At 37.8% G+C, this 27,981-nt stretch overlaps 1 protein-coding gene across 11 annotated transcripts in view; it reads right to left on the bottom strand.

The window, feature by feature from the left end:
• ITSN1 (intersectin 1) overlaps positions 1-27,981 on the bottom strand; it is a 144,614-nt gene that overhangs the window by 5,857 nt on the left and 110,776 nt on the right. For 7 of the 11 annotated variants that reach the window (XM_072845885.1, XM_072845844.1, XM_072845911.1 and 4 more), the window contains 10 exons: positions 25,065-25,186; positions 21,773-21,890; positions 17,544-17,735; positions 7,297-7,418; positions 6,286-6,392; positions 4,697-4,880; positions 4,148-4,246; positions 3,131-3,298; positions 1,259-1,531; positions 616-737 (listed from right to left, as the gene is read on the bottom strand). In XM_072845885.1, the coding sequence (XP_072701986.1) occupies positions 616-737; positions 1,259-1,531; positions 3,131-3,298; positions 4,148-4,246; positions 4,697-4,880; positions 6,286-6,392; positions 7,297-7,418; positions 17,544-17,735; positions 21,773-21,890; positions 25,065-25,186 (1,507 nt within the window). Of the gene's footprint in view, positions 1-615; positions 738-1,258; positions 1,532-3,130; positions 3,299-4,147; positions 4,247-4,696; positions 4,881-5,661; positions 5,857-6,285; positions 6,393-7,296; positions 7,419-12,005; positions 17,229-17,543; positions 17,736-21,772; positions 21,891-25,064; positions 25,187-27,981 lie in introns of those variants that run through there. The other 4 variants (XM_072845862.1, XM_072845870.1, XM_072845919.1 and 1 more) reach the window with 4 other exon arrangements.

Raw genomic sequence — 27,981 nt, 5'->3', positions numbered from 1 at the left:
TCAGCTTTTATTTTTTAACAAAAGTTATCTTGCAAGGCCTTACATTTGTGTACACAAACCTTTTCAGTATAAGTCAGTGTAATCCTGTCTCCGTAAGCTTGCCAGAGATAAAAATCACCAGCTGAGGTTTCCGTTCCTTTGACTGTTTCAGTCTGAACTGAACCAGGTTAAAACTAATTGGGTTTTGTTTGGTAGGTTTTTGCTTCAAGTTCTAATTCTGACCTGTTCCTCAATCTCATTCAACATACAGCCATACAAATGCTTGCACTGGCACAAACAAACAGATGTTAACAGAAGAAGACAGGATTGCATCTTTTGCCTTCCTTATGCTAACATAAGATGTTGTGAGATATATATATATCACATATGTATAAAATATATATGGCCTATATATCAGCCCTCCTAGCCATTTCACTGTTGATCTTACTGGAATTCAGGAAACATCATTATTTCTCCCTCCTTTTCATATATTGAGTGTCAACGTATTCTCAAGCAGAAGGAATTCTCCAGTCTTGTAAGATAAACTGCTTGGAAACTGCTATACATGTGTACATCATATACGTTGGCACCAGACTTTTCAAATTCAGTACTAACATGGCCTGTGCGGGTACTCACCTTTCATTAATGCTTTCAGCCCGGAGTGTATAGACTCTATCGATGTGGGAGATGTGGAAGATGGGCTCATCTCCAGAAGGGTCTGTGGGTAATTTTACTAGTACCTCATTTAGAAAAATGGGCTGTAAAACATTAGGCAAAGCTAGAGTTCTACTGCACAATATCCGAACAGATGCATTCAACACAGAGCAATTTACAACAGATTTATCTTGTGCCTGCAGTATCTTTCCCCTTCTTCCTGCCTCCCATCTTTCTTCAGATAAGTAATTTTTTAAAATTTTCTTATTATCAAAGATATAGGTACCTCCAGGGTCTGGGAACACTTCTCCTGAAGTAAGCAAGCAGCCTCATGAAGCATAGCAATCTCTCCTTTCCCACAAAGAGCAGCAAACACTACTCTCCCCATCACTCCCTGATACACGTGACCTCTTGTTGAAGAGGTTGTTTTAGCACAACTTCAAAAGCATCTTTTCTTATCTCGCTAAAGCAAACAACCAGCTTTCTCACCATCAGTCCCTGGAATCCCCAGCTTATGCTCTTCTATATAAAGGCTAGTGCCCACACATTCAGCAGGGGAGCTGCTGCCTGCTATATGCACGTTAGCATATAACCATCTTAGTCGCCATTTAAGAGTAGTACTTACAGTTTTGTACATTTTGTATTGCAGATTAGACTTGGGGCTGAAGACCTTGTCTGTGCCAGAAGAGCCAAGAGGTTTTATGATCTGAGTCAGGAGGAGGAAATCGTTGAACAGAAAGCCATACAATTCCTTGTTACTCTTGGCTTTATAGAGTTTCCCACTGTGCAGAAACTTGCGTGGTCCCAAGCAGTTGGTAACAGAATTAAATACGAGTTGCTGCGAAAAGTAGAAGAAGAACAACAACGCACTGTATAAAGTAAAACAATCGAGGTTCCCCTGAAAGAGATCAAATATAGTTTTGAGTCCTGACATTGGTTTTAACTTGTGCCGCAGGGATGATGAGCAATGTCTCTGTCTTGCGCATGGTAAGCAGTGCAAGTCATAGAAATGCTACATGAAAATTAACTTTAAGGCAGCACATCAGTTGCACGGGGTGTGGCCTGGACAGTCAGAGAAAAGCCAAAAGCATTTGTGCCTCCTTTTGAGTTTCTCTGCCATGCGCATGCATCTCTGTGACTAGAATTGAGCTGATGATGACTTGTCCTGGATTAGCAGTAGTTATGCAAATGGCGTCTCCAAACGCTGAGCTTTCTTAACAAGGCCTGGATTTCTGAACTGTGTTTGAATTTCACTCATTAAAACATACCAAAGGAACTGCAGATAGCCTGCCTTTGTGTACCCACAATACCTGGAGTTAGAGGACAGCTGCTGACCAGTGGCTAGAACTGGCAGAATTTAAGACTCACTGGAGGTTGTTACCAGATGAGTAGAGGCTTGCCCTTTCCTAAAGTGTCATTTTCAGGTTTATTTTCACCAGGTGATGGTACGCTTCTTGGCATCCTAGTTGGCCAGGCAGCTAGATCTGGAGTGGCTCCTTTTACAGATTAGAAACGTCTCAGTGAGAAAACTGGGGGAAGGCCAGACCACTCCTTGCCACAGATTCAAGGCTGCTACTGGTGTTACCATGTCAGCAAGCAGCCAGTTGGTCTTTCAGGTAATATTTTTGGCATTCTAGGGCCAGACATCATGTACAGAAGATAAATGCAGCCATCTTCCTTCAGGCAGTAGTAATAGGACAGCTGAATGTGACTTTGACCCTTCTGAAATTGTCATATCTGTCTTTCTGAAACAGATTTTATAAGATTAAATGCAATGTCTTCCGGTTCATAAACCAACCAGTGCTTTTTTTTTTTTTTTTTTAAAATATTCTAGAACTGAAAACTCAACTCATACTTTGAAAATCAAGTTGTGATCTATCTGCTTCTATTATCTTCACCAATAATAGGGAGGCCATCAAAATATCCTCCATCCTTTTGCAGGACATACTGACACAACATTTTCTTTATAGTTTCAGTAGAGAAGCTTAGCATGTTACCCTAAAAAATAATATGCGATGGTAGGCAGTGATTCTCTCTGTAAAGTCTTGAGAGAGACTTGGTCTGTATTTCTTGAGTTTCCAAAATGCATAGAAAGTTTTATCACAAAAAATATTTTCCGTGATTAAAGCACTCCAGGATGGTCAGGTATAGCTTCAGGATGAGATACAGCAGTAGAATAACCACTGTATTATAAAGAGCTATGAAACCGGAAAGTTGTGGTTGAAAATTGCAGCACTGAACCTGGCACTAGTCCAGAGGCAGGCAACAAAAGCAGCATTTATCATATAGAAGGCAATAACACGAGCAGCAAAAAGGATTACGTGCAGGAGTGAAAGGGAACCAAAGAAAGATGAAAACAAAGGATTGAAGATTATATGACTTGATTAATTACACTGTTTGTCCCCTGATGCAGTGCTGTAAGTGAGCCATGGTTTCTTCCCGACCGGTGGAGAAGTGCGCCCACGTTTGCATTACTCTAGATAGAACATTTTTTTACCTCCGACAGGCCTTCGCACTGAACATGAGCCTGGATCCACTCCAGCCTATCTGAATTTTCCTTCTCCCGCACTCCTTCATTTACTTGAGAACATAATTCTTCTGCTTTCTCAAGAGCATGCTTCAAGTGACTGTGGTCTGGGTGGTTTTCAGGAGTGTTTTCTATTATCTACAGATAAATAAAATACATTAGCCTTTTCTGTTATCTGCAGTTAAAATATATTTATATTGTCAGCCCTACGCCTCTGTTTTATTTCTTTATTTTCATCAGAGCCAGGCAGTATGTTTCAAATTTCTTTTCCTCCTTGACAAACATGAAAAATAGCAGACAAACTCACAGTCTGTTTGTGAACAGCTGAAGTGAATGCCTGCCTGCAGAGCCTTTGCATCAGTACACTGCTCACTCTTCCGACATAAGTATGCAAATTCCAGACATCTACAGAAATATATCCATGACTGTTTAAGGAATCTCTTAAATGCCAACATCCAATTTATAATTCTTTCCTGTGAAAGTCTTGGGCCAAGTTCAATAACATTATTCAGGATGGTAAGTGTTAGGCAACAAATGAAAGTCAGGAAAGGATTGTAAGTCATCCAGCAATGTAAGCTGTGCAGTAAGGTAACTTGCAACAATTTGGCATTCAGGCTTGCACACTGAATGTCATTTATGAGACTATGGGGAGGAAATGACACTGTGGAAAATGGCAAAGATGAGCATAAGATTGACTCGTTACTCCCGTTATCTGAATTTTAAAGTTTTCATTCAGCATTTACTGCTTTCTGGTTCTTTGTGTGCAAGTTTCACCTCTGTTTCTACTGGAAATCCAGAGTCATTTCACTGAAGCCAAACGAGCTACCGCATTTGCTCTAGTGTGATCAAATATAAAAGGACACCCCACGTTCCCTAGTACATCAGATATCTAACAGTGATAAAGCTTGACACAAAGAGGGAAACTACCCTGTAATTAAGCTATAAGCAAAGCAGCATCAAAAACATCATCTTTGCAAAAGAACGTACATTTTTAATTATTAGTGGGTATCTTGTTACCCGTTGCATAGGCTTTAGTAGAAAACTTGATAGCGGCATTCCTTTACAGCGAGGATCCATTGCTAACCTCTGAAACATTAGAGAGGTAAAGTGGTGTTAGTCAGTTTGTTTAAAACCCTGCAAAATGAGCTCCTCCAAGAAGGAAAAAGGTAAGGCAACAAATGAACACCATGCCTCAGCTAAATCTGTTCTTAGATCACAAATGAGATCAGTTCAGTAGAATTTCTTGTGTTTTTTACAACATATTCTTCACCTGCCTTGCCTGTACAAGAGAAGGGCCTCTTCTTACTGTCCCAGCATTTTACAGCAAAACCATTATTAAACAAAGTATTTTATGGCTCTATGGTTGTTTGAAAAAATGTATTCCTTCAATGAAAACATGTAATCCTTCAATGAGTCTGAAGATTCTTCATTCTAGCCCAACACAGAGCACTATCTGAGACTATGTTTTGCAAATTAGTGAAATGATTAGCTAAATTTACAGTGTACAAAATTCATGGTGATTGCTTCTTTTCTTACTTTAACAAACTCCTTGAACTCAGGGACTTCATCTGTCTTCTGCTGGATGAGGGCTGCCCCATTGAGCTGGCAGCTACAGAACCGAATGTAAGGCTGCATGTGTGGCAGCTGAGCTGTCAGTATGTCACCAATCATTTTCACTGGCATCTTCTCTCCAGACATCTTCTTACGCACACGCAAAGCCCTAAACATGAAAAGGTCATGTGTGTTTTATAAGCAGACCACCAAAGAATGATTCCTCATTTATGAAATATATGGTTTAATTCTTATTCATCATTGAAATAGAGACCCCTGAATAATAAATAGATCAGCCACAAGATTTATTGCATGTTGTAAGAATACAATAATCAAAATTGCACCCTCAGCCAACAACATTTTTCCCTCTTGTGGTAACCGAACTGTTATTTGACATTAACTTAATGCAATGCCAGATCAGATACAGTATAAAAAGGAATGTAATTTCCTTTTCTATTAGTTTAGAGAGTAACAGATATGCTCGTGAATGAGGGATATGAAGCTTACCACTACTTTAAGCTCAAAGCTACTTCTAGTTTTTAGCCTGGTTTCCTAAGGAAAGGAGGTTTATTGTCATTGAGCTGCCTGCATTTGTCCTATCACTGTCATAACTTTTCAACTTGTGGGCCATTTTCAAATACGTTTTACAAAAAAGGAGATATCTCAAAGTTACGGACTCAATGATCTTAAGAGTCTTTTCCAACTTAAATGATTATAAATCCATATAAGTTTAACAAAAATTACCAGCTCAGTAGGGAAAAAAGGAACTTTATTAATCCTCTTGCTTACGAAGATGCAGGTTTAACTCAATCCTTACTCAGTTTCTCTGGCAACAACCAGATGAGCAGCCTGTGTGCACATGCCTCCAAACCAGCCACAGCATTTACTGTGTCTTGCTGAGGCAGTAGGGATGGGTGAGAAGGATGCAAGTAGGAAGACTGGATCCATCACAGGCCACAGAGAATGAAGGGAGAAATAAGGGTACTTGCACTGCATGGAGTTTCATGGTAGAGAGTTGGGGTTGCAGTAGTTGGAGACTTTGGAAGGAAGGGTACAGGATACACTGGACACAAATCCATAGGAAACCAGGCTTTGTTGGCGCTGCTCCTCACAAAACTCATTCAGGTGCTATAAGCCTACAATAACTAAAGAAATGCATCAGCTAATTCAGAATAAGGGAAGGCAGAGGTTGCTGTGCCTTGTTTTGCATTCACAGATAATAGGACTGGAACTGGGTATGGGCTGTGACAGAGGAAGTAGAAGTGTACGACAGGACTGTGGGTAGCCTTGGCAGGCACTACTCTTCAGGAGAGGCTGGTCTTGCCTTCTGGAGCACATGTACACCAAGAGAAAAGCAAATACTTACTCAGCAAAGAACTGCTGGATTTTTCTCAACAACAACAGTAAGTCATAGCAAACATTGTTACTATTTTGCTTTTTCCAACAAGGAAAAATGCATGGCCCTTTTGGTTACTACTCGCATAAGTGGCAAATATTTTCATGCAGCTAAAAGGAGAAGCAGGGGGAGGCGCCCATGATTTTGTTATTGCTAAGTATGGGGGGAAAAAACTTACTTCAGTAGTTTTATATTGCACATAATCAGCTCCTTCCAATTAACAAAAATCATAGCAACTTCTTTTTCTGTTAGCAGCTCAGATTCCATTAGTGGTTTCTGGAAGATCTATAGATTCAGAAAATTAAGCAATTTAGAAACTATACGGTAACTGTAATCAAAGTGACTGAGACTGATGATGCTCATTTCCTTAGTTTAGAGGTGAGAAAACTTCACATCAGAATAGCACTTGACACTCTGTGGAACAGACTTCAAACATGCGCTGTGCCCTAGAGAACCATAGTGTTCCCTGATAATATGTTTGTGAGCGGCATATGGCTTTAAAAGAGAATACTCTAAATTGTGTTGGTGGTGTTAATTATGACCTGGATAATCTGTTTGAAACTTGAGAATTTTAGTCAGAGGTCTCCTGCAAAATATCCCAAGATTACTTTGATAATACAACTCAAAATACATTTTACTTTGGACTCTTTTATGGAAGTTCTGCTTTATCTCATAGTGTCTCAGGTTTGCATATCTTGACCTGTTTTTCAAAAAGGGGCTTTCCCTCTCTGTCAAAAGAATTGTCTAAGTCAGTTGCCTGTACTAATTCCCTTTTTTCCCACATAAGAGAGGCACCTCATAACATTTAAAGAAAATCAAAGTAAGTGATATCTGAGAGCCACTGTGAATGTGGAAACTGGCACATAAAGCACTTCAAGCTTTAAGAACTTATACATGAGTAATAAACATTCAAAATCAGGAGTGAAAAAGGTTTACTAGAATGATACTTTAAACATCAATGTTTTGGTGATGGTAACACAAGGACTCAACAATAGTTGCACCCACACCCATTCATGCATGCATATATCTATAGATATAGATAGATAGATAGATGAAAATTTAATACAGATCATCCCTAGGAAGTCAAACACAGCAGTGATATAAAATGAGTTTGCACAGTGAAATTATTGATTTACTTTAAAAAGATGAGTGATTAAAACCTGCTCCTAAAGCTGCTGTGCCATCTTACCTCTGTGACCAACTGCAGATCATTTACATAGTTCTCTTCTGTGACAATGAGCTCGTGGATGTATCCCTGCCTTTTTCTTTCAGTAGGTGTCAACATATCCAGAAGATGCAAGTCTGCACACCCTGGAAAACACAAAAGGATGCTAGATTTTACTTACAGTCATTTGCAAATTGATTCAGATCTGTAGCAGTTCAAGTAAGGCTTAATGAACAGTAACTACTGCCTGTTCAGTTCACTTTATCATTATTCACATGTAATGGCACAACGCTAACAATGCTTCAGCTCTTCGTGATTCAAAACATTGTATTTAACACTTTTTTTTTTCTTTTTTTTTTAAATCAAGGCCATTTCTAAGTCATAACCTTTCTCTGGTGGCAAAGCTTAAAAGTCCTCCTCACCGCTACCTGCCCATTTCCAACCTCACTCCGAAGTTCACTGTCCCCTTTAGTGGTGCCATTCAAGTGGAGCCACAAATCCTCAAATGGATCGCTGTTAATAAAAAAGGGGGCAAAGACTTCCTCTGGTATTACTGCCAAAGAAAATATAGAGGTATCCTAAAAGGGAACAGAATTAGGAAAGAGCGCTACAGTGACCTTAATGCTCTGATGCACACTTTGGAATTTCAGCTTATTTATACTCTAAATTGAAGGTTAGCCTTTATCCTTGTAGTCAAAGCAGGCATCCTAATCAAGAAGGTCCTGCAGAGCTTATTTACTTATTCACACTTCAATTAAAAATTGCTTCTAAATTTTTGAAGGACTTGAGCCAGAACACATGAAGGTCAGTGGAGATTGCTCCACAGATTCGACTAATTTATAGGCCAAGCCAAAAGGGTTTATTATTGTTCTCCGTTATCTTTAAAAGCATGTGAAAAGTCGGTAACTAAGAACTCATCTTCCATCAGTTTTGTCCTTTAATTTTTGCAAACCACCTCCCTTGTGTTTATCCGGTGTAGATGCTAGAATTTTTGTATAAATTCTAGAATCTCAAATTTCATTTTCTATTCAGAATTAGAACAGAACGTTTCATTACAATTTTTTCTATAAGCCAGTATTTTTCAGTATCTTCTTCTGAGACTGTCAAGCAGAATGTTTTCTTCCAGTTTCGCTTTTAACACTACTTTTATTACTTTTCTGCATAAAATAAAATGCATCTCAAAAAGCAAAGGTGTTTTCAAACAGGTTGAGAACATTTTGCTTTAAAAATGCACTATTTACAACTATTTCTACACAATCAAAATTCTTCAGTTTAATTATTTCCCAGAATACTCAGCGAAGTACGGACAAATTCAGTATATTCCCCATAGAAACAGACTTTCCTTATGGAAAAAGTTCTGACTGAAAAATATTCAAGGAGACCTTCACTTCATGGGGTTTAAAATGGTCAAGGCTTGTTTTTTACATTGTTCACAAGCATCAACAATGACACCAACCTACTGAGATCTGACAGGGTTTTTTAGATCAGATGTTCTCAAACGCTCCTCATCACATCACACCCTGGCCAAACATATACAGTTAATACTTAGATAGTATTTACTGCATTTTTAGCTTCCTGAATGTAATTCAGGAGCTGATTTTGCACTATGCCACTGGCAAGGTCCATGTGTATCACCATAAAGTTTTTCATGGGCTATCTTCAACTGCTGCTTCAACTAATCTGTGCTCCTGAAAAGGTAATGATAGATTTGACTTAAAAAAAAAAAAAAAAAAAAGTAGATACAGACAGTCAAGATAGCTTTCTCTATGATTAAGAAGCTGAGAACAGATCAGATTAGAAACATAAGCATATTGATAATGCTCCTTTGAGATACTGTACATTGCAGTCCTTTAGAAAACGCAGTTGAAACTTTGCTTGAAATAAAAAGTAGGTTTTGAGAATTATCAACTTTATGCCAAAATAATCAAAGCACTAGGCACATTTCAAAAGCCAAAAGTTTCATTTCTGTTTAATAAACAGCTGCTTTCAGAGCATTTTCTTAGTTATCATGTAAATCAGAGGTCTAATAAACAGAACTAGTTCTCCCCATGCACTGTCAGCTTCATTAAAAGTGAACAAAGTGTTTAATTATTTTTCTCTAGAGACTAGGGAAGTTTAGTGTTAAAAGATGCTGATTACCTTGGTTTGAAGTGTGGTTTCCAACCACCAACCTTTAGAGGAAGCATTTAACGTTTTGAATCATAATATATTTTAGCGGCTAGCTTGACAGTCAGCCAACTGGGACGTAAATGGGCTACTCTGAACTTCGACAAATGGTCTACTTTTGAACACTAAATATTTGGGAAAATAGCCTGCTTCAAGCTGAGTAGAACATGCAGGAGACACTTTTCTGATAAGGGATTTTCTTCATGAGGTGCACAAGTATTAAGATTTTTCTTGTCTTTGTATTAAAGACACCAAAGGAGAACTGGGTTCCTTTCCAAGGGGAAATGTCGCGCCATAGGGCTCTCGCTACTTTTTCATGGATGCCAAAGTACTGTGCAAAGTACTTTTATGAACATCCAAATTCCACTTGCAGCTGTAATAATATCATTCATTAATTCAATTCACTAAAAGAGACTCCTACTCGGGGCTAGAGAGCGCCCTTGATATCAGACATTTCCACCGATAGATGGGAAAGCTCTGCTGTGGGTAAAGTACAGGACCTTACCTCAGTGTAGAAATGGTTAATGTTTCTAACTTAAAGCACACAGATAGTCCCTTATGCATACAGCCATTCAGGTACTTAAAATCAGGCACTGGCATTTGTCTTTTCAGTTATTGAGTGACCCATTCTTTCATATTTTCTCTCCTGCTCTGAGAAAGTAGAGTGTTGGATCCCATCTGGACGGTGCCAAATTTGAATCCTGAGCTACAAACAATCTAGGAAACTCAGAAAGGAATGGGGAAATTACAATAGCTAACTCTATATGTTCACAGCACTGTGAATATGCTAATTTCTGCCCTTTTTAATTGAACAACCAGTATGACCCCAAGCAGAGGCATTCGCACACACTCACCATACTGGTTACTCATGTCTGGACTTACAGAACCAACACACAAATGCTGTAACTAGAAATCCGTGCTTTGACCTCCTATCACCATAGGACCTGTAGGACTAAGGGATTCTAGAAGTGTAAAAAATAATTTCAAAAACCATTCTAAGAAGTAAAGTTGTTGTTCGTTTTCCTTACAAAGTCAGCCCTGAAAATATGGGTCTTCAGCTAACCACTAAGGTTGAAAGCAATGCACAAGAGATGCTGCTTTTTCAGAAGGAAGGTTCTGCTGTGGAACTCACTGATCTACGTACATGGGCACAACTTCTGATTTCTTCTAATTCAGGGAGATTTTCTAAATAACTAAACTGCCAGATTTCACTGTAAACCTCATGCTGGCCCAGTCCGTAATGACAAGATCACAGTAGACAGGGATCTGTTCTATTATAGGGAACCAGAAGCAGTAAAAAATTACGCCACAGTTTTCCTCCAAAACCTTAAGCAGGGAGAAATAGCACTCCTGGCACCATGACAGCATTTCTTCACTCAAATTACAGCATTTCACCATTCAGTCTTCTTGTCAGCTAGCTTCAGATGCAACCACCAATTTCCTGTAAATATCTTGTGGGATGGACCCTCCACTGAGAGACTCACTCTCTCAAGCTTTTGCTGAGGACAGCACAGAGTCTGGTGATCAAACAGATCTCCATCTCAAGCTTCTGTGATGCAAAATCCCATTTCACAGCTATTTTCAATGATTTCAGCATGTTCAGAATTTCTAAACTGGACTAGTATGTCCATTTATTGTTAGAGCAGAGCATTTCCCTCTGAGATGGATGGAAGTAGGATCTAGAAACAAGTCTCAAAAGTCCCACTTGCAAAATATTAAGTATTACTTTGTTTTTGCCAAGACCAGTCACCACCAACACGTGTGTCTCCTCCTCCTGTTCACACCAGTCAGCTATTATCAGGTGGAGTAACTGCCACTGCCAACCCACACAGGCCAAGCAACAGACTCAAGGACCCTTCATAACAATTTCGATTTTCCTTTTTTTTTTTTTTTTTTACATTCTAGAACATGCCCGAGTGTTAAAGGCAAGGTTTGTAGCCCTCAACAATGTGCATTTGTGATACGCTACCATCATCTTCATTTTGCAATAGCAAAATCTTTCTGCAATGTTTTAGGTTAATACCTTAGTTTCTATGAAAAATAATGTTTTAGTATTCAATCAAGGGAAGGAGGTAAAGAAGAAAGGTGAGACATTTGTGAAGGAAACCTACTAAATCCTTTCAGGAAAAACCAGAACATGTCTACCAGTCCCTTTCCAGAATTTGCTTGGGGAGATCCTATGTGTGAGGGCATGGATGCATCTAAAAATATAAATTGGCCAAGTTAACCAATTCCTGGACTTGTTTATATCACATCAGGTAACTTTAAATCTGACCTGGGAATTATAACCCAGGACCTATCTTGAGCCCCTGACCATTTACTGTACAGTAACAGCAAATCAGTCAAGAGCATCAGCCACAGATCCAAGCTGAAGGAACTGCACAGTCCAGTTTTACATTGTCTTCCGCAAAAATAAAGACGCTGTAGAGATATTTCACTTGGAGTCAGAAATGTGGTAACTAAATGTAGCATTCTAAAAGTTAAAATACAATATTTTATTATTTTTTTCACTTTCTTGGGCAGACCTCCAGCCATCATCTTTCCTGGCTTCACATCTTCCCCCCCAAAAAAGAATTAAAGTGCAGGAATCAAACCAGATTTATTTTAACACTCATTTGGATCCAGAATTACTCCAACATATGAAACAATTCAGCAGAGAAAACTGCACTTGACAGTGTGAGTGCGACAGAGAAAACACGAATCCGGTTTCAGCCGTCTAGGCCAGGGCACACAAAACCTTTATCTGTGACACTGATTTGAGCCCGGTTCAGACTGGCACTCTGCTAGCGCTGGCACCAGTTCACAGCTGTACACTGGTGAGTATCACCTGAGCCGGCAGCATCAGGTCAGTACTCTGTGGGTACAAACCGACACCTGGACAGACCAAACACTGAAGTCAGGAACTGAAAGGCATGTAGGCACAGAGCTTCTTCTTGCTGCTAGGGCCAGCTGCTGCCAAGGCGTTAGACTCAAAAAGGTAGGTAGGGCACGAAGAAACAAATGAGAAACTTGTGCCAGAAAATGGAGCCAAAGCCTATGATCAAGGAGCACCACAAGGCCACAGGGAATCAACCCAACACCTTCTAAAAGCTCTAAGCCCACTTGCTGTAGGATAGATCTTTCCGCCTACAGACACTAACAGCTACCTTTTCCATGAAATGCTTAAATAAAATTATTCCACAAGACTGAACTTGTTCTAAAATCTGACTTCTTATTCTGTGTGGCTCCACGGGATTAATAAAAGTTACAGAAGAAGAGTTACAGGTTTGATTCAAATTAGTTTCCAGCTCTATGCAGACATTTCTATCTGAATTTTTGTGCTGAGGAGGAGCACTACAGGGCTACAGGTATACTTCTTGGGTTTTGTTTTTTTTAAAGAAGTTTCCAAATTAAGATGTATGGAAAGGGGAGGGGAATGAAACACCTATGAAACTTGCAGTAACAAGCTATAGAAATTTGTTGCGTATATCAGAATTATGTTTACACATACTATTAATGTTACTAGGTTATGCCAGATATAGTTAAGATAGCTCTCCCAATTTCTCCACATGGACAATAACCCCAAATGAATCCTTATTCATTGTGAAGTACTCCTTTGCAGGGTATCAAACAAGTACAAAAGTCCATAAAGTCTACATGCGGGAAATGAAGTCTTTGTGAAAATAATCTACATTTTTAACTGCATCCAGGACAACCTTCTAAAAACATTATTTCAGGGTTTGGAATCAAAAGGTCACCTTAGTGCTCTCTATTTAGCTAAGTAGCAGCTTGTTATCCAGTTGTCTGTGTGCATGCACTTAGCTTGCAATTCAATTGATTAAATAATATTTGAGCTATATTGTCCCTGGACTTACTGAAGCTGTCTAAAAAACAGTTAAAAATAAGCCATTTATTGTAATCAGAAGAGGACTGCATATCAGGAGCTATTTAACAAGAAGTTAAATAGCTGGAGTCAATAATCACAAAGAACTAAAAAGAACTGCCTTAAAACCAGAGAACAAAACCAGAATATGCAGTTATTTTGCTGCCTTGAGGGAACAGACCATTTTAAAATGTGCTCAGTGAGCTCATGGGGGCTGAAAGAGACGCCACTGAAGCGCCAAAAGAATTGAGATTTAAATAAAACTGATTCTGAATATAAAGCAAAGCACTCTTGATAAACCCGCATCTTAGATTGAGTTGTCTTGGACAGATTTAAAGCATTGGAATTTATATTAACAAATCCCCTTAAAAAACATTCCCGGAAATTCTTCCTCAGCAGCTGAATACAGAGGAAATTCTTCTCAAAGAAGAATTCTCCCAGAAAAACTGTGAAAAAAACCCCACCACCACCTGGCGTGGTCTCTAGCTCCAGTCTCCTCTACATCCCTCAAGTGACAGCTCCTTTTCCTGAGCTTCTGTGCAAAGGGAAAAAGTACTTCACAAATTAAAATTAATATAAAGAATGCATTCAATTGAGTAGGCAGCAGTGAGACTGCTCTCTTTCTTACTGTTGACTTAAAATACAAATAAAAATCAAAAACCATCTTAGTTTTGTCTATGAAAATCTTGTTTCAGCCTTGACTGGGACTAGTGCTTGTTGGCTCTGCAGCCACAAATTCAAGGACCAAAGAAACAAGAGTGTGGGCACATTTCCATCATGGGAGGCAAGCATTTTTTGGAAATAGGTTTGCTTGCTGCAGTCCAGATCTGCTGCTTTCGGAGGGGACTATGTGCCTTAGGAGGTTAAAGATCTTTTCAGATGAACCAGGAAGGTAGAGAGAGGGTCAAAAGTGGATTGAGACACAACCCTGAAAAACTATTTTTTTTAAATGGAAATAATACATTTTCTTTATTAAAGAAATGCTGTCATACTCCCTTTCGCATATATATATATATAAACCAAAAATCCAGGCAGGTAAGAAAGAATAAGTGCAATATCTTGTTCCCTGCTACTCAAGGGAAATAACCGATTATGAGGAAGATTAAACACTACCATGCCAAGCTATAGTATTACACTTAAGAACTTTAATAATTGAGTAAATAAACATTATAGGTATTTCAACAATGTATGTCGATATAAGCCACAATGGTTTGAATATCTTTGTCTAGGACATTTTAAATGTGTTTTGAGGTTTTTGTGAGTTAACTATTCTCAACAATAGACTGACTGATACAGCTGGTGCTCTGTTGCATAATACACAGTACTCTTCTGTCTGAGGAGTCCTGGGCACAACATACACCAGTGTGTGTGTGTGTCTACAGAGGGACAACTTCAGGCTGTTCTTTTCACTTCAGCAAAAAACTGACCCCAAGAACTTTTAGAGCACTGTGATTTTGAAAATCTTTTTACGAGCCACCACTCTCAGCATTTTTAAGAAGCATGTTAGGAAACATGTAGCCTGCAGATTATTGTAATAGCTTTATTTTTCTTCTCACTTGAATTAATGGGGGAAAAAAAAAGCAGCATCTGAATCCCCTATATCCAAAGTATTGCCAATATTTCAATATGTGGAGAAAGTATGTTTCTGGCCTGAAGTCATAAAAACCAGAATGTCCCTTAGGACAAATGCTTTTAGTCAAGTTATAAATCTTTCAACACACAGCTCATTATGGGAAAATAGAGATACCCTTTCATTAAAATAACATTTTAATGCACGAAATATTGAAATAGTGGAGTAAAATCTGGCTACATCATTCTCAGTAAACAAAACAATGGGCACTGAAAAGTACAAGTATTACGTTCTGTTCAATTTCCATCACACCAGGCAGCATATTTTTCAGCAAGTGGCTATGGTGGAGAAGAAAATTTTTTTTTTTTTTTTTTTTTAATGGCACAGAGGTAAATGAAAAATTTGTGCATGTTAAATACTATCCTAAAAAGAAGGAAAATCTGTGCAATTGTGCATGTTTTAAGACTAGAGCTTCTGGCATAAAACACAGAGCCTAAGTCAATGTAAACCCATAGTAAAACAACAAAGTATTCTTAATTCATCTACCAGCATAGTGTCAAAAAATATCAACTGATTTGTATCACGTAGAAAGCATTGAATAAAGGTGCAAAAGGTTGCAGATAATCACGATCAATCTGAGTAATTATATTGAAATAATATTCAAAGAAACAAGACAAGTGTAATTCTGAAATTAAACAGGTGGGCTTCAGCTATTCTGGTAGCAAATTCATTACATGCACTAATGCCACTTGGTGAATTCTGTGTGTACACAGCAACAAGACAACAAACACATTTTAGTCTATCTTTTATATGAAGAATTTAATTATCTATACATGTAACTAATTTTAAAGGCTGTATTACAGTTGTTAAAGCTGCAGGTTTTTATATATTTATATAATTTACATTCATATTGATGAAATACTGAAGTGCAATTGAATAAGGAGCTTCACTTGTTCTTTGCACCGCATGACGGGTCAGAAGGAGGGAGATGGGGTAGGATTAGAAACGCTACAACACTGCCAGCATGAAATTTAGAAATAAATGAAATACATAAACCAGGACATAACTAAATGGTAAGGTAATTAGTAGAATGGCTATATTGTGCTTGAGGCATTGGGAAGAGAGGGTTTCTGCACTGACAGCACCAGGCATTTTATCAAGAGCTTGTAACTAATGCTGGAAAGACAAACATGGCTTAGCTACAGCACATCTACTACATAAACTTGACTGTAAGCTCCATTTAATATTAATTTGTATAAATTCCACAGTCTAGTTTAAAAAAATGTAAACATTGGAAATTAATTGCAGGGAGAGATTTCTATACATTCTTTCTTGTCAGGAAAATTACTTGTTCAAAATGTGTTGTTCCATAGTCATAAGAAAGTAAAAATGAGAAATCAAACTTCACGTAACCAAGATGAAGATAAAGAAGTTAATTCTCAAATCTCACATGAATGTAGTATTCTATTGATTTCTGATACGAAAATGCAAAAACTGAAACATTTGAGACAAACACAAAATCAGGGTGTTTTCTAACTGTATGCAGCTACCAGTAATGTGCAAAATAAAATTAACATAACTGGGATAACAACATTATGCAAGGTTAATATCTCTTGCATTGGAAGGAAGTTAATTTCTTCTCTCCACAATGTATTACACACTCAACAAGGAACACCTGATACATACAGTACAACAACTACAACAAAATACCTTATCTGTAATTGGGCACATTTAAAGTTCCTTAAACTGATTTAACTCCTTCTGTTCTTTTGTAATTAAAAAAAAAAAAGAAAAAAGAAAAAAAGAAGACATATTGACAACACTGGACAAGTGAACAATAAAAAAGAAAGATACATAAAGTCTCAAATTTATGGACATTTGGAACAATTTTAATAGCACATGCAGCATTCCTTGATAGTGGGTCTTTTTGCACAAACAAAATTGCAATGAAGAAATTTAATTTATACTTTTCCTTTAAAAGGCTAAAATAGATATTTAAAAATAATTTTAAAACTACTGAAAGCACCTGTGCAAAGGTGGAAAAATTAGTTTGGTAACTATGAAAGCCACAAAAGGACCCACTATCCTCTGATTTTTTTGTGTTTTTTTTTGTTTCATTTTAATTTTGCTTCTATATCTGTAGGTAATTAACTCAAACATTGCGATTACATGCAACTAATGTAAAATGAGGTAAACTGCTCTGCAGTGTGTTCTTCTACTCAGAAGGCAGTAGATGATCATGCTGGAAGCCACATGATCAAGGCTGCATCTCCCATCATCCCTCTGGGCAGTGATATGGGATAGTGGGTCTCTTTGAGGACTTTCAAGCCTGAGTGGGGGATGGACAACATATGATTCCTAGAAAAAGGAGGAAAACAACACATAAGCAAAACAAAACAATGAGCAAATTCAAGCTAGGAAAATGAGTCAGGCATGTAAACAGCATGGTGCAAAAATGATAAAGGGTAACATGCTACAAAGGGGATGGTAACTAAAAATAAAACAAACATAAAATAAGGTTTGCATTACAGAAGGTCTTCAAAGAGACTTTGACAAGTGCAGCAGTGAAGTTTTGAGTTCTGCAAACCACAGCAGAATCACAGCAATGCTGCATGTTTCATCTTAAAGTACTACACAAATAATCACAGCATGGCAGCAGAGAGGGTCACTTACATTGCTGGCTTGGGTCCATGTCTGTTGTCAGCTTCACATAGTTGGATGGAAAGAGACCCACTTGTCCATTCACCTCCCCTTTCCACCAGTCTGGGTCTTCCTTGTTAAGGACGTTTATAATCTGGCCTTTATTGAACGCTAGCTCATCGTCATTCTGTGCAGTGTAGTCATACATGCCAATTACTTGGCACACTGTAAGATAAAGGAAGAGGTCTGTTGCACTGGCAACGTATCAGCAAAACATAAGCTATGCATAAACCAACTACAAACACTACAGATGTCACAGTATAGTTCCAAAACACTACGCTGATCTGAACCGGTCCTGCCCCTCTGTCCTGTGCCCCTGTACTGATGCTTAGCTGAGCCCTCAACAAATTGGCTCCAGGTGATTTAAAAAAAAAAAGTTTCCTAGCAGCACTGCTCTCTCTCAGTCAGCTTACTGAGGGGTCAGGATCACACTAGGGAGGGCAGAGCACAGCAGTGCAAACTGAGAACAGTGTAACCTGCCTGGAACTGTACCCAAGATATTTTTGTTTGGAAGTGCTCAAACAGTAGGAGAAGATTGGAAAAATTTAAAATTTTAGCAAAAAGTCAAACACTTCAAGGATGTTAGTTTTCTATTGGCACTTCTCTTTCACTTCATATATATATTTTGTGCCCACAAAAGCACCGAGTTTGTTGTACCTTTATAAAAATAGCATTTTGCATCCTCACCAACCTGTTCTGAAAAGTATGCTTTCCAACAGAACTGGTCAATGGACAGAAAAGTCTGGGAAACTTTAAATTCCACTACCTGAAGCCTGAAAAAGGCACGCTTTTCTAATTAGCACCAGACAGGCTCAACACAGCTCTATAATTCAAGAGAAAGCCACTGGTGATATCCTTGTACTACCACTGAGGCATTAGGAACACAAAGATCTTGGAAAGAATGAGAAAAATAAAAAGCATCCTAGGTCATTTAGGCTGCCCTTCTGGCACCACAGGACTCCTTACAGCAGCCCATTTTCTATTTCCTTACTGTGAAACTCATCAAATCTGACTGGTTCTCAGGACAGAGCAGTTTCTGATCAATTATAATAGAGCAGTTTTCTTAATTCTCTAAAGCAGCAGGACTGTTTATTTAGATACATAATTTCCTCTATTTCTCTCTTGTTTTCTATATGCCAAGTCACAGGGCTTCTGGTATTTTGCCTTAAGACGCAAGACTTCTATCTAATTAGCCTTGCTGTCAGGTTTTCTCTATTATATTCAGCCTAAAATTTTCTTGTATTTTCATTCTTGTACTCAGCCAGCAATGTATTTAAATTTGTCAAATAGCTCCTCTCTCTTTTTGGAATTTATATTTTGGAAATTATTCAACTCCCTTTAGTTAATACTTTGTGCCTGTTCACAAACATCATAGTCAAATGAACTCCACGTTTAACAAGATCTCTGTGTATATCTCAATATTTAGCTTTGTTACTTACAAAAGGAAAAAAAAAGAAAATATAATAAATAAATAGAAATAAAAATAAATGGGCACTCACTGTCATTTGTGACGCCTAACACATCAGCTAACCAAAGTGTACATTTTCCTGGCATACTGGATATAAACCAGCATTTCTAAAGAAATGTATATTATGGTGTACTCCTGTTTTAGGTAGTTTTGTGCTAACACAAGTTCAAATGTGTGAACACCATTGGTGTTCACATTTCACTTTAAAGACCTGTGAATCTGTTCTACAGCATTCTTGTTACACGTTTACAGGTTATTACTAACATTACGAATGATAAAGTTTAAGCTAGACCATACCTGAATACAATATGTACATCAACAGATTTGTAACCCATTCTAGAGTTAATTTATTTCAAGAATTTTTCATTCAGATCATTCTCTTCCACTTCAAAGAGCTTTAAGAAATTTGGTGCTGTCCAGTAGCATCATCGGAATATCTAAATAGTCCAATGGGATCCCAAGAATCACCTTAAACTTGGGGAGGTAACTTAAGAGAATTCTTGAAGAGATAGTACTCCTCAACCTACTCCTCCACTGCTCCTGAACCTGAAGCAGTGACCTCATCTTGATCTTATTTACACTTGGTCACAAAGCTTAGAATATACCTTACTCCTATATAGGAAGCTCTTATAGTCATCCCAGCAAGAAAGTTCTTCACTTATTTTAAACTCCAAAAGCCATTGCTAACTACAGAAGCAAGCTATAGCTTACCTTCTCTGAGCTCCAGTGCTTTTCAGCCATTTGTTTCCTTTTTAGAAAGATTGTCTATTGCTTAATACTAGCCCTACTGCAATAGCAGAGGGAAACCAGGTTCTTATGCAACACTCACAACCAGTACAATCTATAGTGTTGTCTTTCTTTAAACAACCAGAATGGTTGAAACACGTTTCCCACTATTCCTATATGGTGAACTTCCTTATGCCTGACTAGCTCCAAGTAGCAGTAATAGTTCTGTTCATTTCTCAGCACCAGGAAGGACATGTTCATGACACAAGTTTAGAAGGGAACACATACAAAGCAGTCAGAAATTAAGAAAACCTCAAAGCATAAAGCAAAAGTGCCCATGCAACAGAATTTAAAAAAAAGTTTTTCAAGTCATGCAGTTTGCATTGTAGTATGGCAGACGGAGAGCATATACATCAAAACAAAATGACAAAAGAAACAGAGGCTTTGATGATAGTAGTTTCTGATGGATCCCCTACCTTCAAAACCCAGACAGTAATGGCACACTCTCAGACCCTTGATAATGAACCACCCTGGGCATTATTCAGCCCCTGTAGGTGGTTTTCTTCAGGCTTTCCATGTCTTTTGCTATAGTAAGCCTCTCCACTAACATACTTCCACTACGAAGATGCTTCTCAAGCATTACCCAAATTCTCAAGCATTTATCATAATGGAAAGACAAGATTATTCTTCTCACCCTCCAAAATGAAAGGTCTATAACAAAGCTGAATTTGATAAAAATGAATGCCATTAAGATTTTGATGTTCTGTGGGCAATGAAAAAAGTGCTAAAAAGTTTATTTTGTAAAAGTTTTATTGGCATGTGTGAAAAGTCCCAGGCTGTCAAACCTGAAATAATTTTTAAAAAAATAAAATCCCATCATATTGCCTTGTAAAAGTGTGTGTGTCTATGCTAGGTTACCATTTTAACTGCAGGACCCAAACTCATGAGTCTTTACAGAAGTCTGATGTTCTGCATCTTTATGATTAACACCAAAGGAGCCAATTAGCACTATTTATAACATTTGCCTTCTTTGATATGGTACTTTTATTTATACCAAAGACACATGAAACTAATACCTCATTATTTTATTCTAGTTCCATAAACTGCATGATAATCCTTCATACATAGTTAAAGGAGAAAATTATGCTCACTACCATTTTTCATTTAGAAACATTTATTTCATTTGAATGATAGACAGTCAAAAAATGGCCTGGGGAAGCAGCAAGCTTTTGCCCCCTGCCACCCCCAACTAAATCCAAACAGATGACAGACAACCATGTCAAGTCTTTTGGGTGGCTTATGGAAGAAAATACATCCATCCTACATGTTTTTGATGGACAAGAATCCTCTTTACTTAGTACTACACCAACTCACAAGCCCAAAATGGTTCAAGACTGAAACAGTCGCAAGGAATGAACTTTTTGTTCTCAGTCTTCTGCCTGGCTTTATACCTTGCAGTAGACTGACAGGACTGTTTGATATTCCCTGTGGTGAAGCTGTAACAAATAGCTTTAAAAAATATAATGGTCTATTGCTCTTATATCCTTTCATAAACCTTAAAATAAGTAGGTATACAGGACAAAAAGCTACATCTTCATTTGAGTGGTTTTCTCACACTTCACCTTAGGAAAAATAAAAGGTTCTGGATGAGAGGTGCCTCAACTGCTAAGCCCATGGACCATCCTGAACCTTTAAAACCTCCTTTACTACAATTAGTGCAAACAAATAGGACTGATAATTTGAATGTTTTACTCTAAGATGTAATGTCACGGATGGCTTTTTAGCAGTCAACAGTTCATACCCGAGGGAACACCACCATAAATATACAACACCAATTGCATGTTTTTCTCATTTAAAAGAAAAACAATTAAAATGAAGAGTTTAACCAAAGTGACTTGTATAACAGATACTAAATATCCTACCGAATGTCCATAATTATTTTTAGAAGACCTATTGTAAATGATACACATTACAAAAGCAACTTTTTTAATGCAACCACACTGCTTACCTGAAGGTAATGCTGTCGATTTAGGTAGCTCGGTTGGAGTAGTTTTACTGGTACCAGGGCTCAGAAGTTTTACATAATTAGCAGGGAACCATCCTATCTGCCGTTTTTTCCCTCGTGCCTAGTAAAAAAACAATTCTTTTAAGAGGATTAAGCACATCAACAGATCCTTAGACAAGGTAATTCAGCCAATATTTTAACTACTTGCAGTCACACCCACTATTTTAGAATAAGAAAAAATGCATTTTATAAGGAACAAGTCAGCTATTTTTGTGGCAATAGTTTAATATTATGATACTTCTATTACGTGAAGTAAGCTTTCATAATATATAAACGGTAGTTTATAATATCTAAACAGTAGTTATTTACTACTAATTTGAGTGATTTTTCACTTAACAGTGTTCCTACTTTGTGTGCTTTACAATTAATACTACAACCCTGATTCTTCTGAAAGATTTCTCCTGATTCTGTTTAAACCATAACTCTAGAATATTAGGCTAGCTATTGCATTAATGAGTGGCAGCATTTAAATGCTTTTTCATTATGCAAAGAATTGCATTTAAATAGATACCTAGATTGTGATAGTTTAAGTAGATTAAGAATCCCAATTACCTCTTTTCTTTTAAAGAAACAGTATCTCAACTTTTTAATAGTCTCTCCTGCCCAAACAACAGACAGAGTATAAACATATGTCACATTAACCAAGTACTAGAACAACAGCAAAACATTATGGCAAGAAAAAACAGGTAAAGTTTGGATTCAAATGCAAAATCCCAAAGCCAAATTCCAATCAAACAAAAATTAAGCTTTGGCAACTACAAATACATATGGGTAGACACAGTCCAAATAACCCTAAGTAACAGATGTTAAGGTTTTGGAAAGTACACTATGTAGATGTTCTCATGCCTATCAGTAGATGTTCTCATGCCTATCTAACCAGAGAACATCAGTACGAAAACGTGGTGCACACATGTATTAGTGTGCGTGTGGTCCATGTGTGTGTGCTGAGAGAGCAGCAGGTTACCATACACCTGGCCTACAGCAGTGCTCTACAGTTTGTAACGCAGCTGCAATGAGTCACTGTCAGAGACAGGATATTGGGACAGACAAACTGCAGGTCCGATCCAGTGTGACAAAGCTTATGTCACCAAAGCAGGATAGGAAGTTGACAGAAACTGCATTCTGTTATTTCGCCAACTGCATTGTTCATTGCAAATAAAATCAGAAGAAAAATCCTTACTGTAAGAAAGGTCATTCTAAAACTTTGAATCAAAGGTCAGCTTCTAAATCTATTAAATCTATGTTAAGAATTACTTTTAACTATTTATTCTCTTTTTGTGTTGTTAGAATAAGGTTGGAATTTTGGCCATGTAGAATTTTGCCTTTAAAAAACAAAATAGATGTTAATTTTAGTGAAAAAAAACCCCTCATCTAACACATACTATTCTTTAACCAATTCCTTTCCTCTTTTTCTTTACTGAAAAAGAAAGCACTTGATCTAAAGTGTATCTAGATCATTAATTTTAAGATATTCTGGAAGACTGCATTAAACCCAGCAATGCAATGCTTCACACATTTGCCTTATTTTACCTTCACGCTGACCCCTAAGACAAATATAATCAAAATTTACTTAAGGCTGAAACTGGACTGTACATAATACTTCTAAAAAATCTGCCACTTTGAAATTAAATGCTTAAAGAAAGTTAATATTAGTGCCCTTCTCCAAATCTTGTCATCATTTCACTACTTTGTGGGGGGGTTGCTGCTTTTACTTTTAATCAATTCTTCAATCCATTTCACCATACTGCTGCGTTAGCCTTTGTGCTCACATAACAAAGGAGCAAGAACTAGTATTACAGTGTTGGAAAGGAGAATGAAAATAACAGATAGGGGACTGCTAACGAAGAAAAAAACAACTTGTAAAACCATATGTAAGATAGTAAGGTATCCAAAGCCACACAGGAGTATTTACACAACCAAAAATTAATTTTTCAAAAACCCCTCATATTAGCTGCTAAGTGGTAATTGCGACTGCTCTTGCCCAGTGAAGCTTATTTTCTATCTTAAAATACATTTAGTGTGAGACTCTTTAAAGCTACAAGTTAACAACAACATAAAGGTTAGTGAGAATGAACACCAAAGCAATGCTGGAAGATGATTTCTCCACAAAAGATGAAAAAATATCACCAGGAAAGGCAAAAAGGGCAGGTAGTACTGTGGAAAAAATATTTGAGTTAGTTTGAGCATCTGCATTGCAAAAATAAATCAATTACATTCTTTCATGTAATAGTCCCTATTAAAAAAAACAAAACCAAACAAAACCTCATTCAGTGGTACCGGAGAGGGGAAAAAAAAAAAGCTTTGCCACTGAAAGTCACTGAGAATCAAAGTTTCCAAATTGTCAAGTTCTACTCTTAAAAAAACCTGGTTAAAATATTTTATGATCTATTATCTTCTAATACAACACTAAAGCTCTCTCCTATCTGATGCTTGCAAGAGACACCATTCTTTTCACTCTTCTACATTAAATTGAGCTGTTGCTGAGATGGGGCCCTCAGACTGGTATTCTACACTGTCACGTTCATTAAGCAACCTGAAAAAGTGGTGGCCATCTTACAAAAACCACTGCTGTAAGATACTTCTCAATCTTTCAACAAAAGGGATAGCCAAACTTTTGGCTGAAGCAATTTAGAAAGCTTCTTAGGAAGACATTCAGGACTGTGCACCCCAGTACTTCTTCTGTTTTCAGAGTGCACACAGGTATCAGCTGATCCAAATGTACATGATATGCATGGTCACTATTGAAACGGGATGTACAAGTAGACCCTTGCCACTTAACCCAACAGTCCCATGCACACCTGTTGCATGGCTGGGTTTCCCCACCACCTGACATGACAACTGCTTTTTGGCTCACATGAAGCAGCCTACTGGACACAAGACTGGGAAGATTCAAAAGCAGCCAAAACAATACGCCCTAAAATCCACTCCTTTCCTATATCTGATGGGCCTCCAGGAAAACGTACAAGGGAGTGGACTGCAGGCTGGGTCTGATTCATGAGATGGGTATCCTTGACTTACAATGAGGCACAATGGCTTCCTCCTGCTGTCCTCCAAAGTTATTTCAAGTTCAAGGAATTGGAATGTATGTATATTTTTGTAAAGGCATTTTATTTGTAAATGCTTAATTGCAGAACATTTTAAAAATTATTTATCATTGATGCATTCATCATTTTGAACTATTAAAAATTACAGTTTTTTTAATACGGAATTTTATTTCAAAAAAACAGTAACTAACTTGGAGCTCTCCTTCCCACCAGCCACCTGGATTCTTCTTTCTGATAAGAATCAACTGACCAGGAGCAAGAGTGAGCTGTTCTGGACCCGTTGCTGTGTAAGAGGCAATAACTTGGGCAATTTCTGTTGAAGTGGGGGAAGAAAAAAAAAGTTAATTTGGGAAAACCCAAACACATTATATACAACATTAACTCTGCTATTATCACTGGCATAATATATCCATTTTGTATTTCTTTCCATAAAATTGTTATGTATTTATGTAGTTCCATGAAAGCATATGGTAATTATAAAACAGATCAGAAGTTCATAGCACTACAGGAATAAAACAGAGGTGCAGCAGCTCTATGGGTAGGATAGTAAAAATATTTGAAATAGAGAAAAAGAATAATGACCATCATTAGAGCTATATGGCTCTTAAAATCAAGTGTCATAATACTGTTTTCCAATAAATACATTTTTGTAGCATCAGTTTGGACTAAGCTCCCTAAAAAGAGGAGATACATGTTGATGACAATATAATGAAGTTGCAGTAACAGAGGTGCAAACTAATGAAGGCCTGCAGAAAATTTTTCACCACCAGACCAGACAAAACAATGAATGCTTTCAAAATGTAACAAAAAGGATTTATTTTGAAATCTTTATTCCATGAACATTAATACAAAACTGGTGCCTTATTTGATCATCTACCAGCATGAATCTGACTGAGAGCAACTGTGAGCTTACAATTATCTCTCTGTTAAATTAGCCAAAGTAGACAATGCAGTTTACTCCATTTTACAGTGGTTGTGGAAAGACAGATGATAACTTAGTCACCACAAAGACTGGCAAGGTTAACCCACTTGGACCAATTTGAACTGACAGGAGCTTATAAGCGGCTTGTAGGTATTTTGATGTCCTACTGATAGCTTTTAAGTCAGGTTTAGCATGTCATTAAACCACGTTTAGGGTGATGGAGAACATGTTTAATACTATGATAACTGGCAACCTTTTGTAAACAGAGGATGGTAGATTTGGGAACTTTTTAGCGTTTGGTAAGCTAAACCTTTTAGGCTGCTACATTTACGTAGTGCCTTTTTAGTCATGAGTTAAGGGGAATCTGTGGGGAATTTTTTTTTAGCCTTCATTTAGTTGTAAAGGATCTCAGACAGCCAAAGCAGCACAAAATTAGTGTTGTTACTGCTGAAAACTCCACTTTAGGATCCCAGTAGACAGTCATTCATCACTTAAGTATTCTCCTCAACAGAATGATCTAGAAGTTGTTGTTTTTTGGGGGGATGGGGAATTTGGTTTTTTGGTTTTATGAAAAACCTTTCCTGGAATAATAAATTCTGACCCTGTGTTTAAGACAAAGGAGGTTTTTATTTGGCAATACATCAAATGAAGTTGGGGACCATCAAACAGTCAATGTGGGCACTGAGTTTGACTAGTTATGTTTGTGGTCTAAGACTATCCTAGAACAAGCCCACAGCAGAGCCAGTAGTACAAGATCACAGAAATGTGTCTCAACTGCTTTAGTGCAGAGACAGTCAGCTTAATTTAAAACCTCAGCAATTATCTGATCACAGGTCAATATGCTGCTTGAGATTTTAGCTTTTATTTGAAAATCTTGATAAAAAAATCTGTATCAGTTATTTTCATTTATGATTACTGTTTGCATATATTTTCAATCTAGTCTATCCTAAAAAACTGGCACTGAAAGTCTACGCAGAAAAAGGTCACATCTGCCGTCACTTTGTCCCTTTATAAAGTAGCAGAAAGCAATGCAACAGTGAGTGTGAGGTGGATTAGTGGTCAACACAGCAACAACAGCAAAAGGGACTAAGGCTGAAGGGAGCAAGTACGCAGAGGTGGTCTCCAGCTTTCTCATGGGCAGCCGTACTAAGAAAGTAATACAGTGCTGGGCACCATCCTACTTGGCCCGCTCTGCCAACAAGCACCAAACTTCCTGTGGCCAAGAAAAACAGCAGAGGCACTCAGTAACAACACATCACCCACAGGCTGGGAAAGGAGGGGGGAATCTGCTGGTAAGGCAGAGAAAGGGAGCAATCATTGAAAAGGCAGTTGTAGGCAGAGGAAGCCACAAAGCCAACTCCCTTGAAACAGAGGGAGGTTTTGTTGCAGGGAAGAAATAACAAAGTGATTTGAAGATTGCCAGGAAAACAACCAGATGGTTTACTTAAAATTTGGAAGAAAAGTATGATTAGGAAAATTAAAAATGGTCAGAGAAGCATTCAAGATGTAAATAAACAACATAAGGAGGATGAAGAAGCAGAGAGATGACAAGCAGTCTGAGATCACTGCAAATGATGACACATGCAGAATTAATGACAGCAGAACCTCCCTCAAGATAACCCAAAGAGGGGACAGAGAGACACACAGAGGTGCGCAGGCAGGAAAAGGTGGAACCAAATAGGTGATGAAAAAGCCAGTAGCTGAGAGTTAGAAAGATGCTTTAAATCTGGATCTGGAACTTAGACAGCACACAAAGTGTGAAAGCAGAAGACAGAAGAAAGCATTTCTAAGTAAAATATAGTAGGTGATGATAGGAGAGCAGAAAGGTTTACATAGAGAAAAGCCAGCAGCAGCACAGTCTGTCCTGTATGAAGGCAAAGCAAGCAAGATATTTGGCAGGAAACATGACTATACTGCTAGAAAGTCTGCAAGCTCCCTGCACTTGCAGGTTTTTCCACAGTATCACATTAATTTCTCCACCCTAGAGCCATTCAGGAGGCAAAATGAACACAAGCCAACATTTAACTGTGGGAGTTTGTCAAAATAAATTATTTTTTAAAAAAAATCAGGCAAAACCCTCTCTCACTACCATGGTAATTATAATATTCAGTATATCATACTGAGAGCGCAAAAATCTTATACCTTGCATCTCTCTCAGAACAAGAAATTTCTCATTTTTATCTTCA

Source organism: Ciconia boyciana, chromosome 1, assembly GCF_034638445.1.
Source record: "Ciconia boyciana chromosome 1, ASM3463844v1, whole genome shotgun sequence".
Taxonomy (NCBI): Eukaryota; Metazoa; Chordata; class Aves; order Ciconiiformes; family Ciconiidae; genus Ciconia; species Ciconia boyciana.
Note: the sequence above shows the minus strand (reverse complement) of the source record. Positions and strands in the feature narration are given on the sequence as shown.